Source organism: Saimiri boliviensis, chromosome 1, assembly GCF_048565385.1.
Source record: "Saimiri boliviensis isolate mSaiBol1 chromosome 1, mSaiBol1.pri, whole genome shotgun sequence".
In the NCBI taxonomy this organism is placed as follows: domain Eukaryota; kingdom Metazoa; phylum Chordata; class Mammalia; order Primates; family Cebidae; genus Saimiri; species Saimiri boliviensis.
Genome location: NC_133449.1, coordinates 86,898,759 through 86,915,733, shown reverse-complemented (window position 1 = coordinate 86,915,733; position 16,975 = coordinate 86,898,759). Strand labels below are relative to the sequence as shown.

Below are 16,975 nucleotides of genomic sequence, written 5' to 3'. Positions count from 1 at the left end.
TATAGTTCTTAGGGCACATCAGAGTTGAAACTATGAAGTCAAAAAAAAGAACACACTTAAAACCCAGGAGGCAGGAATGCGGTGAACTGAGATCGCACCATTGCACTCCAGCCGGGGCAACAAGAGTGAAACTCTGTCTAAAAAAATAAAATAAAATAGACCACATAAAAACCATGTAAGATAATAAAATGTCAGATCTGAATTTCAGGAAAATTTATGTACCTATTAACTCATTAACAATTAAAGTTTGAAAATAAAATGTGTCAAGTTAATAGTTGTCACTGTGACAATGAATTACATTAAAAAAAATTGAAAACCCTTAAACAAAAAAATACATTGACTTTCCTTCTTCCTAGATCCATTGCTGTGCATGTGCTAAGGGGTATTAAGGTGATATTAGAATTATGCCTTATTAGAAAGAAACATTGCAGCTTTGGGAGAGGAATGCTGGGAGACAAAAAGTTTACAGACAGAGACGAAAGAGATTCCATGTAAACTCTTGGCACAATTCCTTTTCGTTATTTGAAGACATTCTTTCCTCCTTTTTCACCCCTCACTTTGTCTGTGTCCTCCTCCACCTCTACCTTGTCTAGGCATCCCCTCTCAGCTGCCCCCAAACAAATATACTTAAGTCATAAAAATGGCAAATTCAAGATACAATCAGAAAAATGTTCTGGAAATACAATGGTCAAAGAGAAAAACAAGCTTTCTGCCCACATAGAGCTCACACTCTACTAGGAAAAACATTAAGTATAATTATATATACAAATATGTAATTACTATGATGACTTATGAAAGTAAAGTACAAGCCTCCAGTCGAGGTGCCAACATTAGCTGATAATTATTAACTTGTGCTCCTGAGCTATTAACCAGCAATTATGGCTGGATTTTCATGTATAATGTATTTTGACCATTTTGTAATTTAAACCGTCATTCATTTCTCTCCAACAAGCCGTTAAAGTAAAATATAAGGAAACAATCATAGCAGTTATTCGAATGAAGTGACCAGTTACACATACATAGAAAAACAAACAGGAATAAACATGAGAAAAGACATACTTCATTCAAGGCAAATTGATAAATCAAAATACTAACTATAAAGGAGAAGAAAATTATCAGTACCAAGGATCCTAACCACAATACCATTGACAAATTTCAAGTTAAAAAAAGAAAGTGATACAAATTTCATGAAGGCTATTGGAATCCATCTACCCACAGCCAGCAAAGTAAGATTGGTTTTGAATAATAGATCTTCAGCTGCCCCAAAGAAAGCTATAATTCATCCAAAAGAACTTTATTCTTCACCATATCCAGTTAAAGGTGACATATCTTTGTTTAGGGACTGTAAAAAACACGCCAAGTAATAGACTGATTCTAAAGTCTGAAACAGAATGACTTCAGATAGGAGGCACTGTAGCCTATGAAAAGAATGAGAAAAGTTATGCTTCATTCACTGTGACTCTGCCACACCAAAGCAGTGGTCTCTAACATATCTCGAGCTGCCTTTGCCATTTTGTTCATGAACACATGATAAGGGATTTTGCAGTTTCCCAACCCTGAGTCGTTATGGAGTATAGAAGGATCAACACCAACTCTGTAAGGACACGTCGAAAGTGAGACCAGTGCTTACCTCGAGAGAGAGGACTTGAGAGGAGGATGAAGAAGGTCATCAAAAGGAACGTTCTTTTTATGTGTGTTACTTATTTTTCAATGAAATATATTCACTTATCATTGGACATTTAAAAAGTTAGAAAATATTTAAGAATTCATACAGAAGAAACCAATGAAGATGTTCTTGAATCTAGTTTTTCTAGTTTTTTTCTAGTCTTTTTTTTTTTCATAAAGACATTAATCCACAAAAGTTCATTCCAGATCCCCCGAATTCACTACTCCCACAAGAGAAAAGTGGTGTTGAGAAAACTACTCCATAATTATACTGAGAAAACTTAGAAAACATAAGTTTTCAATGTAAATCAGTTATTTAAACTGGCCAGATTTAACCCTTATTTTATGCACAACTAGGATCTAACTCCTTATAGGAAGCTACAATGTAAAAATTCTAGATTTTTTAAATTCCTCCAACAGACGACACAAGGTGGGGATATTCACATAAGAGAGATTTGGATTGACATTATGTTTACCTTTTTCTGAATTCCCACTTTGTACCTCTCTCAGAGCACTTCCATTTTGTCATTTATTCTAATTTGCCTGCATTATTTCATTCCCTTGTTAAATGAACACACTTTGAATGTTGATGCCATGTCAAAGCCATGACTGTATCACCTTTCTCATTTCTCTACATCTAATTAACCAATATGTAATGGGTACCATTCTGATTTGAAAAATACTCGAGTTAATCTTAAAATCTTCTTTCTACTTTTAACAGCAAAAACCATACTTGTCCCAGTAATACAAGAGGAATGCAATGGAAAAATCAAATTCCTGTCCTCTGTGTCTTGTGCTGATTGAAGAACAAAATTTGATGAAAACTGCTGAAGTTAAAACATAATGTTTGACACACATGCCAACAGAAAACATTTAAGATTGATATAGTAAAACTGAATAAAGTTAAGTGACACTTAACATTAAGTACACCAAAACAAGTATCAGCTGAGTATAAACATAAACTATTCCACATGTGGAAAATGGTTGTATAATTAGAAATTAATTTAAGAGTTACTTTTCACAAGATAACAAATATAGGAGTGTATATACTTAGAAATTGGGTATTTATACATGTATCCATACAAATACACATAAGCATATATACAAATACATTTACATAATTTACTCAGCCAGTAAGATAAAATATAAATATTCTTCCCTCGATGCCATCCTAAGTCCCCATACTAAAGAACATGACGAAAAAAGCCCACTTAAGAGAAAGCAGTGGATGAGATTTTGGCCTCAAGTAAAAACGTTAAGGAAGCCCTCAAAATGGTATATGAAACCTCTAAAATAATTAATACATACTATCACTTGTATAGGTGCTAGAGGCTTAACATGAGATTAAATTATATTATAGAAAATAGCTGACCAAAACAAAAACTGCGATAGACTATGTTGTTGGATCAAAGTGTTCAAACAGCGTTTGCTCCTAAGGCTCTATTTTTCACATTTAAAATTGATATCATTTCATAAATACTGCCTGGCTCATTTTCAGGTGCTTTTTCAAGCAGAAAAGTTTTCCTGCTAGATGACACAAATATGAAGGTGTAGAACTGTGAACTGTGGTCCCAATTCACCAGATTAACATTGAGAGCATAAGTAAGAATAAAGCACATTCCTGATTTAAGCTAATAATAATTACAAAATAGAAACTATATGAAAACATTCATTAATACACAGTTAAAAATGGTTGATTTAAAGACTATTGTATATGTTTGCGGCAGCTGCATATCACTTACTTCCTTTTAATGACAACATTAGACACAACGAGGATGGTTTCAAATAGCAAATTACACATGCTTCTGGATTTTGTACGAACACTATCAAAGAGTACACATGCCTGACTTACCAAGCAATGCGGGAATGCATAGCTAGTTGATAATGTCTTAAAACAAAGTTAGTATGCATAAAGAAAATGTCTTGCTCCTCTGTTTCTCTTTCTTAATATTGCCTTTTTATGTTACTACAGAGTTCATGTGCGTATATAACATCTAGTAGACAACAAGGTGATGAGCCCACAGCAGTACCATTTCAGTGGTACGCATGCTTAGACTTACATCTCAATACAGAAATGGCTGGGGCAGGTGTGCTCCAGAGCTAAATGTTTGAAGATGATATATTTACAGTTCCTACACTTATTTAACTACTATTAAATGATACTGCAAAAACTGACCCCCAAACCTGTAGCTAATTTCTAAATATACTAATTATGTGAGCACCTGACAAGAAAAAGATCACTCTAAAGAGGAAAAAAAAAGAGTGGGGGTGAAAACACAAACAGATAGATGAATTTTTCTTACCTTAAATTATTTATTAACATATATACCTACCTCCCAGTGCCCATTACCAATGCCAAAAGGTCTAAATACATTTACATAACTTAGACACACCGTAATTCACAGATGATATTAAGAAGAAGTAAAATAATATAATACCTTTACTTTTACCTATGGATTTGATGAAATGGGTCCATGAAGAAAGGGTTTCCAGACAAAGAGGATAAAGAGGAGAAAAACAACAGTAAGAATTATGAACATATGTAGAGGCACTACTCTCTGAAAATTAAAAAAGACAGGAAAGTATAAATGAGATTTTGAAGACAAATGGAGATGCAATCAGGATATGTTGGGAATTCTGCCTTTTTTTTGAAGACAAGTGCATGCAAAAAACTGAAAAGCCCATGCTGACTTTTTAAAACATTACACAAAAGAGAGACATACAATAAATGTTCATAGAAAAAGTATTGATTCTGTGGAACACTATACTCAGCATTCTAGAAGCCAGAAGCCAAAGATGTCTGCATGTTCCCAAACTGCCATGCATAGATGAAAAATGGACTTATTTTTTGGATACAGTGGTTTAAACTGAGCATCTTCTTTCAGACACAACTTCTGATGGTTGTTGGTTTTTCTTTACCATAACCACCTTTACTGCATACACTGACAAATATATAGAAATTTTCATTCACAATTTCTTATGTCTCATTTATTTGCAGATATTATAATGCAAGAAATGAAGGAAAATAAAAGTCACAGAACAAACCAAAATCAAACCAACAAGGAAAGGGGAGGAAAACACATGAAAAAATGTGAATGAAAGATATGTATTTAATTTGCAGCCATATAATTTGCAAGCATTTGCCCATCCTTTGCACTGATGGTTTGAAAGCAGCTACAGAACAAGAAAACACTGAAAGCAGAGTGGAAAAGGAACAGAGCCCATACCTTGGTCGCCCATCATCAGGTGCGCCAGACCTTGAAGGGAAACAAGAGCACAGTCAGCAATAAACAAGGGAGCACGGGAAGGCAGGGTTGTCACGGTGACAAAAATGTTCAGTGACAGACATCTCGTTTCCTATGAGATACGTCTGTTTCATAGAGGCAAATCAAAAAGCATTCTTTCAACCCCTGGTTGGAATGCTTTGGGGCGAAGTGTTCTAGAACTGCGTTTTCAACACTGGCATATGCTGCACTGTGTATTTCTTCCATGCATCAGTTGGAACAACCAAGAGCACAAGAGCATGACTTAAAATCCAACCAATCCTCTCAACATTTCATCTGCCCTCTGTGCCCTTTGATGAGACTGTTTTGAACATTGCCCCCAAAGGGCTTGTCATTCTTCAGTGATGAAATTACATTTTTTAAAACCCAAAGGAATACCTGAATCATGGGCTGGGTCTGATCTTTTTCCCCTCATCAAAAAATGAGCAGTATTATAATTAAATGAAGAAAAAGAAATCTGTAGTCACACTGAAATGATAATGCAGAAATGTCTCCCTGTGTAACACATGTAGCGACTGACTAGGCTTGTGCAAATACGAAATGATCATTAGACATGCAGTTGTAAAGTTAGAATTTACTACAGAATAAGGTTTTTAACAAACAACGGGTCAGCTTCAAATATGCTAAAGCAATGTTCCTTGAAAAACAAAATTATTTGGGATTTTACCTAAGCATTAATTAAATGCTGAACTCTAAGTTAGTGTAGGTATATTTATCTAACATACATATAACAGATGTAATTTCATCAAGGAGTGTTTAAAGGGACATTGAAATCCCTTTGTTTATTTAAATTATTTATCATGTCCTTCTTGACAATTCACTTCAAACTGAAGACCACTCCTCTTCTAAATACTACTACTAATGTTCTTTAAAAAAATTATTTTGCTATTCAAGAAGTTACTTTTCACTGAAAGGCATAATTCCTCCCAATTTTTTATTTTAAGTTCAGAAATAAAGCTATCTCTCAATCCATGTATACTTCTAGAATTTGGGAAAATGTTAGAGAAATATATTTTCAATTCCCAGTGCTACTTCTGATATATTTGAAACATTATTTGAGCTCTATAACATTATACATTGGTTTCACTAGTATTCAAATTATCTGTGTTGTTTTCTCAAAATTTTAGGGATATTCAAACATCTCTGTAGGCTAGATATAATTACAAATAATCATTTCATCACAATATAATATGAAAGTTATTAAACATAGTAGTTTGATGCTTCTGAACTGTGGCCTATTTTCTGAGTGATTTTAATAAAAAGTTCACACAGGCAGATTCAACAGCTTATGATCTATTGATAATTCATGGTGTTTTATATGCTGAAAAATAGTAGCTTATTTGTCCAGGTTATGAATTTTTTTCATTTAATTTGACTTTTATCTAATTTATCTAATTACTATAGATACTTTCAAATAACATTTTATAAATTTTTATAGACTAAATGAGGGACTTATCGCTAAGATCTACTTTGTAGAAAATATATTAGGTACTTCTAATGGTTTTGACACTACATCAATAAGGATAGAAATTCACAAACCCCAAAAGAACTCACATTCCTCCCGCTAGACTTCCTACCTATACTATCAAGTTCATATTATAGACAGGAATATTAAAATTATGATTGAATAAACTTTATTGCAATCGTTTATGGACCTATATTCTGAAAATCTTATCAAAACTTTGCACGGGATGAGTGTCTGTGAAGAGAGAAGCATTCATGCTAATTAGGCTGATTAGAGAGCCTCTTGGAATGCAATAGGATTTTAAGAGAAAAGAAAAGCATTTTAAAGGATGGTTTAGGAAATGCAAAAAAAAGTTGAAAAGATACCTTTAAAAAATAACTTTTAAACTCAGTTGACATGCACAATGTAAATGAGACTGTTTTTAAAAGATATTAGGCATGCAGGGTCATATGTCATTTTTATCAAGTGTATACTCACATGCAATTAAATTATATTATAGAAAAACAGAAGCCATACATGGATAAAACACTTGGAAAATAGTAATTTATAATTTCTTTTGAAGTTTTAATCTATTTTATTTAAATAACCTAACAGAAATGTTCAGCGGCTAAGCAATTATAATACTGTCCATGAAAGAATCACAAATACATATTTATCCATGCTACTGATCAACTCTGTATTACCACGAATTGTTCTTTTTTAGAGACATGAAGTCTTGGTAACCTCAACGTCTATTTATCTGTAACTTGGGATAGGGAGTCATTTCTAAGAAATCCTTCATTCTATAGAAATGTACAGTTACACAATGACTATATTTCAAAATATGGTATCAAAATAAAATATAGCAAAGGCTGTCTTCCCATATATACATTAGTAAATTGTTTATGCAAGAACTGTTAATGCTGTGAATATCTAAGTTGATAGAACATATGTAAGTTGATAAAAACCTTCCCTTTCGCCATTCTTTCATTATGCCTAGTTCTTTTTGCACGTTAACCCTTTGAAGATTTGTTTGCAGCACACTGAGTAATGCATTTCACTTCTTAATAAATGAGAATGTTGAAATATGTTTTAATTTGCTGGATTCTACAGGAAAATATATAAAATATACAACTTCCTCAAAATTACTTGATAGAGATTTTTATAAAAGCTTGAATATAATATTTTATTGAACAGACACAAAATATTAGAAATATACTTACCAGCAATCATATTGAAGTGCCTCATGCTTTCATTTCCACTGGCCAATGGCTTATTTTTTAACCTAAATTTATTTCTCTTACTTATACTCAGTACTTTATAGCACTCTTTTTATAAATCCAAAAATTTGAAACAAACCAATGGACTTGAAATGGGATAATGATAAATATTTCCAAGAGAACAGAATAAATCATTTTGATCAAAAAAAAATAGAAAAAGGATCATGCACTGTCTTCTGAAACTACAAAGAAATATTTTGTCTTTTAAAATCAAAAAGCAGCATTGTGTCTTTTTTTCCATACAGAACACAGCAATAACTATCCTAAGGTTCATACGGGACGCTGAAGTCCATCGAGGGTTGAAGTTAAGCTTGAAAAAGTTTCATATACTTGGGATGGCAGGGTAGCGAATGTATGTGTTCTGTTTGAAAAGTGATACACAATCCAGAAACCAACAAATATTCAGAAAGAAATTCAACTTACCGTCTAAATTCAAGGTGTATTCTATCAATACTAAGAAATAAAGGGCAAATGAGAGTTGGAAAATAAGGTAGAAAGCACCCACCTTCCACATTGTTGTCTTCTGAAAGCACATGACAAGGAGGGAGAGAAAAGGAAAAACATTCATTAAGCAGCATGCAGACTGGACCTTGCCTTTGCATGTCTTCCTCATGCAAGGCACCAAACACATCATGCAAGTGCTCCATCACTATCATTCAAGGGGGAAAGCAAAATCACAGGGGAGCAGGCTCCCTCCCATTGGCAGCATTTATAGGAAGTGAGACAAACTTTCGTAATCCTGCCACGTCCTGTGCAAAGAGTTTTTAAAAAATCTTTCACTACCCTCTATAAAGCAAATATTACTTTTATTACATGTTGCTGGTGTACTCTTTCTAGGCATTGTTTTAAAAGGTTTTTTGTTTTCCCTTTAACAATTCTAAAAGGTTCTATTTCCATATACTGATCTGGACTTAGATCTTAGAATGTCTGTTGGAAATAGCTATGAAATTTCACTTAAAGATACTCTGGTTCTACCAAATATATTATCGGTATGCCATTACTGCTTTTTAGTATTGCTAATACCTCAATTTCTTTCCTTAAATAAATACAACATAACTTTATGCAACAAAAATCTATAATTTATTTGGTTAATATATACCATATTCATATTTTATTGGAAATGAGAATAGTTTATGGTAATTTATAAAAATGTTAACTTTTAAAATGTTAGGTAGAAGAAATGATCAGTGGAAGAGAAATCCATTGGGAACTGCCCATTAGGCAGTTTACCATGATGTAATAACTTTGTATTTCTGTTTATGATATATGAATTTGAGTCAATGAATATATGTAGTCTAATTTATCTTATATTCCTATGTCTATAAAATACTTACATAATTTGTTAGTCATATTTCCACCTGTGTACCTGTGTGTGTGTGTGTGCGTGTGTGTGTGTGTGTGTGTAAACAAATATATCCAAGCAGATTAGTATTTCCTAAAATAATCAATATAGGTATATGAGATTTTGTTTTATTATTAAACTTTCAGTTCTGGGGAACATGTATACAACCTGCTGGTTTGTTACATAGGTATACATGTGCCATGGTGGTTTGCTGCACCCAGAGGGATAGCATTAGGAGAAATATCTAATTTAGGTGAAGGGTTGAAGTATATGAGACTTAAAGTATTATCAGCATCTACTGGACAATTCAAGTGCTATTTGAAACCCAGGGGCTGGAATCCAGGAGAGAAATGGAATAGAAAGCTGTCTTAGGGGACTAGGGCAAGAGCAAATTTTCAGTATTTATCAAAAATTTTTGAATAGTACACTATACCCATGTTGACATTCTAGTCCTATCCTTATTTTATTAACTGTAAAGTCATCATCTGATCAAAAGTGTTTACATACATGACAACAGCAAGTATAGATACTTGAAAGCAAAAGCAATTCTTAATACACAATTTCATTAATTTCACCTAAGCCTTTTTAATTGGATAAAGTTACTAGTGAATTAGAAATCACCAATTCAGTTTAAAACATTTTAGCTGAATACTGAAAAATCAGGCACATTTACTGATACGGTGTTAGCATGTAATAGAAAACAGCTAGTGGCTAAATGTGGGTAGTAACATCTTTACACAATACTTAGTTTTGTAGAGCTTATTTTTAAAGAAACAACAAAGTTTCATATATTTGGTATGTGATACTGACTTCTAGTTTGTTTTTTGACTTCCAATCTATTAAATAAAGAATTAGACTGAATTTGTTACTTTTCACTGGTGACTTTAACACTACCCAAACACAAATTATTAAAGTTTTGTTCTATTGCATTATATTAGAAATAATATAATGATACAAATGATTGTAATGTTTAAGATATACTTTTCCTTTATATTCACTGCCCTTTGAAATTGTATATTCTATTAAAGATGCTTACTTCTTAACGAGATTTAATATGTAGTGCAAAATTTAAAAAATCAGGGAATTTAGAGGAGAGTCACGTGCCAAGACAGTCTGCCAATTACTGCAGCATTATTTAATTTCTGTAAACAAAAGACTGGCAAATGCGGTTGTGAGTAGCAGTGTCTCAGTAGAAATTTTGGTGAAGTGTGGCCTATAAATATAATAAACAGAAGAAAAGGAAAAGAAGCCAACAAAATGAAATAGGCCCAGGCTTGACATCAACTTTAGGAATGTACTATGTAGGGTATTATAAAAGGAGTTCAAGGTCATTGATTCAGTCCTGACAATGAGTTCTCCTTTCGTGACCTTTCATGACTGTGGGCCCAGGCCCAGGCTGTGCCACTCCAGCACTTTTCTGAGTTTCTATGCTTAATGAGAACAAGATTAATAATGAGAATTTCTGAATACAAATCCAAGTCATGCTTAATGTGTCAACAAATGCTGACTAGGTCCCGAAAAGTGGTCTGTCTCAGAAGATTTAAATTTAGAAGAAAAAAAATCAAATTACTAGAATAACAGGGTGATATATCAACTACGATTTTAAAAGTAAGATGATGATGATGATGAAGACAACTGGCTTGGAGCAGACTTTCCATGAGTTTGCATATATTTTCAGATTCAATCATCTCAGAATAAAAATCCTCTTTCCTATTCCATTCTATTCTATTCTGGTGTCCGTTTGCTAACTTTACGTAACTTAAAACTCATTAACCTAAAGAAAATCCCGACATTATTTCAGAATTTCAACATGATGACAACGGGGGGTGGCTCCAGCATTTAACAACCACTCTCGCCGGGCGCGGTGGCTCAAGCCTGTAATCCCAGCACTTTGGGAGGCCGAGGCGGGTGGATCACGAGGTCAAGAGATCGAGACCATCCTGGTCAACATGGTGAAACCCCGTCTCTACTAAAGATACAAAAAATTAGCTGGGCATGGTGGCACGTGCCTGTAATCCCAGCTACTCAGGAGGCTGAGGCAGGAGAATTGCCTGAACCCAGGAGGCGGAGGTTGCGGTGAGCCGAGATCGCGCCATTGCACTCCAGCCTGGATAACAAGAGCGAAACTCCGTCTCCAAAAAAAAAAAAAAAAAAAAAAAACAACCACTCTCCAGGTATTTTTTCCTTTCTCCTTCCTTTCCATTTTATTTCTGAACTAAACAATAAATGTCGAGTCAAAAATAATAGTTTATCTCCTCATATCAACTTTTTCTTTAGCTTTGTAGATTCTTACACAAACAAATGCTACTTTGCTTTTGAGCAACAACAAAGACAGGTGCTGAATTTTGGCATGCCACGGTGTACAGGTAAAGCAGCAAATTTTGATTTAATGTAAGGTAAAAAGCAGTCCATCCGGCCTTACCTGTGGACACTGTCAAGTTAGAGAAAATCTCTTGGTTTGCAGAAAGCCCTGGCTTCTTAATTCTGGTGACCTAATCCTTGCTGAGTACATGAAGTGCGTCTCTTAATCATCAACTTTACTACGATGACCATGCCACCTATAAAGATCACTCTTGTTTTCTTTTGATTGGAAAAATAATGAATATAAAGCTGTGAAAAAGATACTTTACATTTTATTTTTCTTTCAGATATGATGGGATTCTCTCACAAAGATGAGAATTAAGCACCAGAATATCAATCATGCTATGAATAATGGCTGTGTGCTGACAAGAAGGAAGCAGCAGCCTGTTTTTAAATCACCGTAAAAGAGTATCTCCACAAAAATTTTATATTTGGCCCCAGCTAATAAGAATGCAAGGATAGTAACCTTGTTTATCATTCCAGTGTTCTTTGCACATAATCTTAAGTATATGGTTCTAGGAGAAGAGGGATGAATATGAAAACAAATGTGCATGTTTCAGTATAAAGAAAATCATGACCAGTGAAAACTTAAAATTTGAAATAAAACATCACAAAAATCTCCCTTCTGTATAATCAGTATTTAAGTTTGGCAATATGTAAGTCTTTCTCGAAATGTACAGACAGTGGTCAATTTATAGACTACAGCTTACATTAAAAAATGACCAAAAGAAGCTTCCTGACACCACCTGTGCTTTTTTTTTTTTTTTTTTTTTTTTTTTTGATTTTGGTTTCCTTCCTTCTCTGCCAGCTGCCTGTGACTGTCTCCCCTCAGTTTCTTTGATTCCCTCCCTCTCTCCTCCATTAAAACTGCCGCTACCGCGAGTGGCTTCTGTCCCAGATACAAGCCCTCCATAGTAGGGTATATAACGGCAAAACTGGGGGTGGTCACAGGCAGCGGAGAGAGAGATGTAGAATAAGATTTTATTTCCTTCCTCCATACAGGGAGTTTGCTAATGTCTATCCATGCCTCTGGAGCCCATCACATTACTTCTTAAGCCTGTTACTCCTCATTTTGGAGATCAAATGCCAGTATAGCCGAGTTTAGTTCCCATGGTGGCACAGGATGGAGCTTTGTTTCTTCTTTTGGTATTAGCAGTGAAAGCCTTTAGAAAACCTCAATAGTCTGGGAATGCATCAAGGACTGGGAAATGGAGAAAATCTTTGAGACTGTATTAATGCAGCAGTCAGCTGAAGGAAGAGAAATACTGGCCAGAACCAAGAGGATGTTCAAAGAGAAAAAGGAAGCATAAAGGTCCATTATGGAGCCTTAGGGAAGGAAAAAAATGGCCTTGGACAAAAACTGGGCTAGTTTCAAACATGCTTTTTAACAGAGGACATCACTTCCTTTCTCCATCGCACCTAAATAATATTCCAGGACACTCTCACCCAGGCTGCTTGGAATCCTGGTGCTAGGGAATATACAGAGTCAACTACAAGAGCCAGTGTTTCTCCCTCTTCACTACTCAGGAAAAAAAGAAGGAGTATCTCTAAACCGGCCGCAGCAGCATAGATGTTCCTGGCACCACACTAGAAACACTAAAAACAATTTCTCCAAAAAATATTTTGTTACAAAGACGTTTGTGGTATTTAATGCATCATGGTCTATCTTGTTAATGGCAATTATCAAAAAGAAGGAAGACAAAAGGAGAAAGGGGGATGGAGGAAGGAAATCAAGAAAGCCTGAAGATACGGCAATTTATAGTGATTAAGCTATTTGATGAGCCTGATAAAATTTAATAATTGTTAGTCAACATTTTATAATATAAACTGAATGACTCACATAAACTATAATAAATGCAATTTCTAATGTTCTTTTTATGAGGAACTACTACAAGGACTTTAAAATTTGTTTTGCTTTGATAGCCTCAGTTCTTGCCCAAGTCTAAATCTTGACAGTTAACATTTCTACATTCATTTCAATATTTGGACTTTGGAAGGACTATTGCATTTAACAGTGACTGTAAAATGGTGACAAGCATAGTCTACAGTATGTGTGCTCATACTACCTATTTTTATATTTTACAGCTCACTGAGAAATGAATGCTTCCTGATACGGAACTGACAGGTAACACTGACCAGAGTGCTTATCACACACTCTCCCACCTAAGCTTAATCACTGCTACACAACTCTCCAAAGAAAGCTGGCTCAGGTAAGCAGGGCTTTCCTTTCTAAGAGTTTGACGTCATCATATTTTGAAGATAGAGCAAGAAAGCTCTTGGACTGAAGTTGGGAGAGTAAATGTAAATACACCCTGTCTACCATTCCAACTTACAGTCCTTCTAGTGGTTATGAGGGTTTGACTTCTTTATGGACAGTAGACATCCTCTGGCCTGTGTATAACCATCAGAGAATATTCTGTAATGTGTCCTAGGCCTTCCATCATTAAGATGAAAATTAAGTGAACTCTTACTAACAAGACTAACAGCCTTCATTTGAAAGAGCTGTCAAACATCTACTGGTATATACATTTTGTTTAAAATTTTTTTTTCATCTTACTACAGATGTTTTTCCAATAAATTTTAAAATATTTTTATTTTATTATTCTATACTTTGGTTCTTAGACATGTCCAAACAAATCTATTTAATTTCTCTAAGAAAAAGCAAGAACACTTTCTGATGAAATTAAAAATATGACTAAGCCACACTGTATAAAGGGGTCTTATGTTTGGTTAAGAATTACATTTACATGTACTGCATAGAAAATAAAATGATTTATATGACTTACCTGACAATTATACATTCTTTTTACATCAAAGGAAAAAGCAAAGTTTATCTCAAATTAAAAATATTTTGTATTGTTATCTTCACTTCAAAGGAACCCTCACATATGTAACAAACAATTTGGAAGGAAGATATTCTTTGGAAGGAAAAATATATGGAATATTAAAAAGATTTTTCATTTCATTAGAGCTCTTGGTTTTTCATTTTCTATGATGTTCAAAATTCACTGTATTTACAAGTTTCAGTTTATGACTAATGTAATTTCAAAGTTTTATGAAAATAACTGAAAATTATTTTAAAGGAAATAGGATATTTTTAGCTAAGATTATACATTGAAATTTTCCAGGAGGTTCTCAGGGTTGATTAAAATAGTACTTATAATCAGGCCAAGTGTGATAGCTCACATCTGTAATCCCAGTACTTTTCAAGGCTGAGGCAAGTGGATCACCTGAGGTCAGGAGTTTGAGATCAGCCTGGCTAACATGGTGAAACCCCATTTCTACTAAAAATATAAAAGTTAGCTGGGCGTGGTGGTTCATGTCTGTAATCTCAGGAGGCGGAGGCTGGAGTGAGCGAAGATCACACCATTGCACTTCAGCCTGGGCCACAGAGTGAGACTCTGTTTCACTCTATCTATCTATCTAACTATCTATGACAAAATATACTTATTATGAACCAAATAAATATATTAATCTTTTCAGATGTAATACATAGGAAAAAGATTCTTATGAATAATTCTGATTGTTATGAAGAATTCTGCTTCTCCAAAGACTAAAATCATGTAGTCTGACAGTACCCGCGATTGAACCATATGAAATTACTTTTTCAGATCAAAACTGGTCAAATATCAATAATTTGTTATGGTTCAATCTAATATTTTTAAGAGTGGTTTTCCTAGAAACTATGTTATCCACAACTTAATAAAAATAATGGAGTAACATCAAGTATAAGCAAAAATTTATCAAATTCTTTAGAATTAATCATTGGAAAGCAGAACACATCTAAGAGAATGTGATATTTATAAAATATGATTTAATATTACAAACTCTGAAGTAACTTGTTCCCAATATGCAACAAAAATAAGAATTAATAATATGTTAATACTTGGGTAATCTTACTACTTTAAGTGTACTCTCATAAACATTATGTTACTTACTTAATCTTTATCTCATCAGTTGACTCAGTGTGTTTGAATGTCTTGCCCAATATATGCAAACAGAAAGAAGATTCTCAGTGGGTATTGATATGTTTTAAAGCTTCTTATTCAGGTTTCTATGGATTTCAAAGGGTGTTTTAGAAAGAAAATGAACAAAAAGAGTTTGCACTATATAAAGTAATGCTGGAGTGTCTACTAAGTTTGGAGTAACAAAATGTATTTACTGGTCCTTTTATCATCATATAATGTCTCTCTTTGTCTTTTCTAATTGTTGTTGCTTTAAAGTGGGTTGTGTTTGATGATATAGGAATAGCTACTCCTGCTCACCTTTGGCTTCCATTTGCACGGAATATCTTTTCCCACCTGTTAATCTTAAGTTTATGTGAGTCTTTATGTGGTAGGTCAATCTCTTAAAGATAGCAAATACTTGGTTGCTGTATTTTTATCCATTTTTCCATGCTTTAAGTGGAGCATTTAGGCCATTTACATTCAATGTTAATATTCTATGTTCCCACTCATAAGTGAGAGCTACGCTATGAGGACAAGAAGGCATAAAAACAATATAATAGACTCTAGGGACTCGGGGGAAGGGTGGGAGAGAAATAAGGGGTACAAGACTGCACACTGGGTACAGTGTACACTGAGCTGGTGATGGATGCAGCAAAATCTCAGAAATCATCACTAAAGAACTTATCTATGCAGCCAAACACCACCTGTTCCCAAAAAACTATTGAAATAATTTTTTAAAAAAAGAATGTGTGAAACACACACACACACACACACACACACACACACACACACAGCTATGGGTATCACTTTTTTTAAAACAGCAATATAATAAAGGAGTAAGGAAACTGTGAGAAGACTGAATGATTTCATAGGTCCTGTTGCAAGAAGGCAGAAAAATCTTATGGAAAATAATTCTTTATTAATTGCATTTATTTGTTGATTCTATAAATTCTAAGAAAACATTAATTCTGCTTAATTTCCTTTATTGAAGAAAAAAATTCTCCCAGTTTTCATCTCTAGATTGTTAGAATGAATTATTTTCTCAGGAAAACACAAACACACACACACACACACACACACACACACACACACACACACTTAGAAAATCTTTTGCCCTAATTTAACAAAAAAATTAGGCCCAAGTTTATAAATATGTTTACCCATGGGCATACTAACTACTAGAAATGAAAGAAAGAATTATTCCATAACATTTTTGCTGTCCTTAAAATTTAAAGAAAAGTACTCATTTCATTCCTGTCACATAAAATGTTGCCTTCTTTTTTAAATGTCTGAAACAAAAAGACACTTTCGTTCAAAGCCAAATATTTTCATAGCTGAGACAATATGAATTTATACATAAAATGTATTTGTCCTTTGAGTTATAAAATTCAAATCTAGTAAAAAAAATTACTTTTATTCCCGTTACATATTTACTGTGTAGTAAATCTCCTGGGAACTGAGCAGCAAATTATAATTTTTTTGCAGGAAGAAAAATTAAATATTGCTCAAACTGCAGTTATCTCTGTGAGAAAAAGTGTTTTACGTTACAGAGCAATAAGAAAATAGTTCATTCATAGCTACAACCAATTCTATACTTTTGAAGATATTATATATGCAGTTATTTGAGTTAATGTCTAATAGCTAACTAAACC

General features: G+C 33.8%; 1 protein-coding gene across 27 annotated transcripts in view; it reads right to left on the bottom strand.

The window, feature by feature from the left end:
- The window catches only part of NRXN1 (neurexin 1), a 1,157,741-nt gene that overhangs the window by 1,040,142 nt on the left and 100,624 nt on the right, over positions 1 to 16,975 (bottom strand). For 13 of the 27 annotated variants that reach the window (XM_074400196.1, XM_039478496.2, XM_003922746.4 and 10 more), the window contains exons 3-5: positions 8,179 to 8,196; positions 4,893 to 4,922; positions 4,104 to 4,115 (exon numbers count right to left, since the gene is read on the bottom strand). The exons of 5 other annotated variants lie outside the window; for them this stretch is intronic. In XM_074400196.1, the coding sequence (XP_074256297.1) occupies positions 4,104 to 4,115; positions 4,893 to 4,922; positions 8,179 to 8,196 (60 nt within the window). The remainder of the gene's footprint in view (positions 1 to 4,103; positions 4,116 to 4,892; positions 4,923 to 8,178; positions 8,197 to 16,975) is intronic. 9 more of the 27 variants (XM_074400194.1, XM_074400199.1, XM_074400200.1 and 6 more) reach the window with 3 other exon arrangements.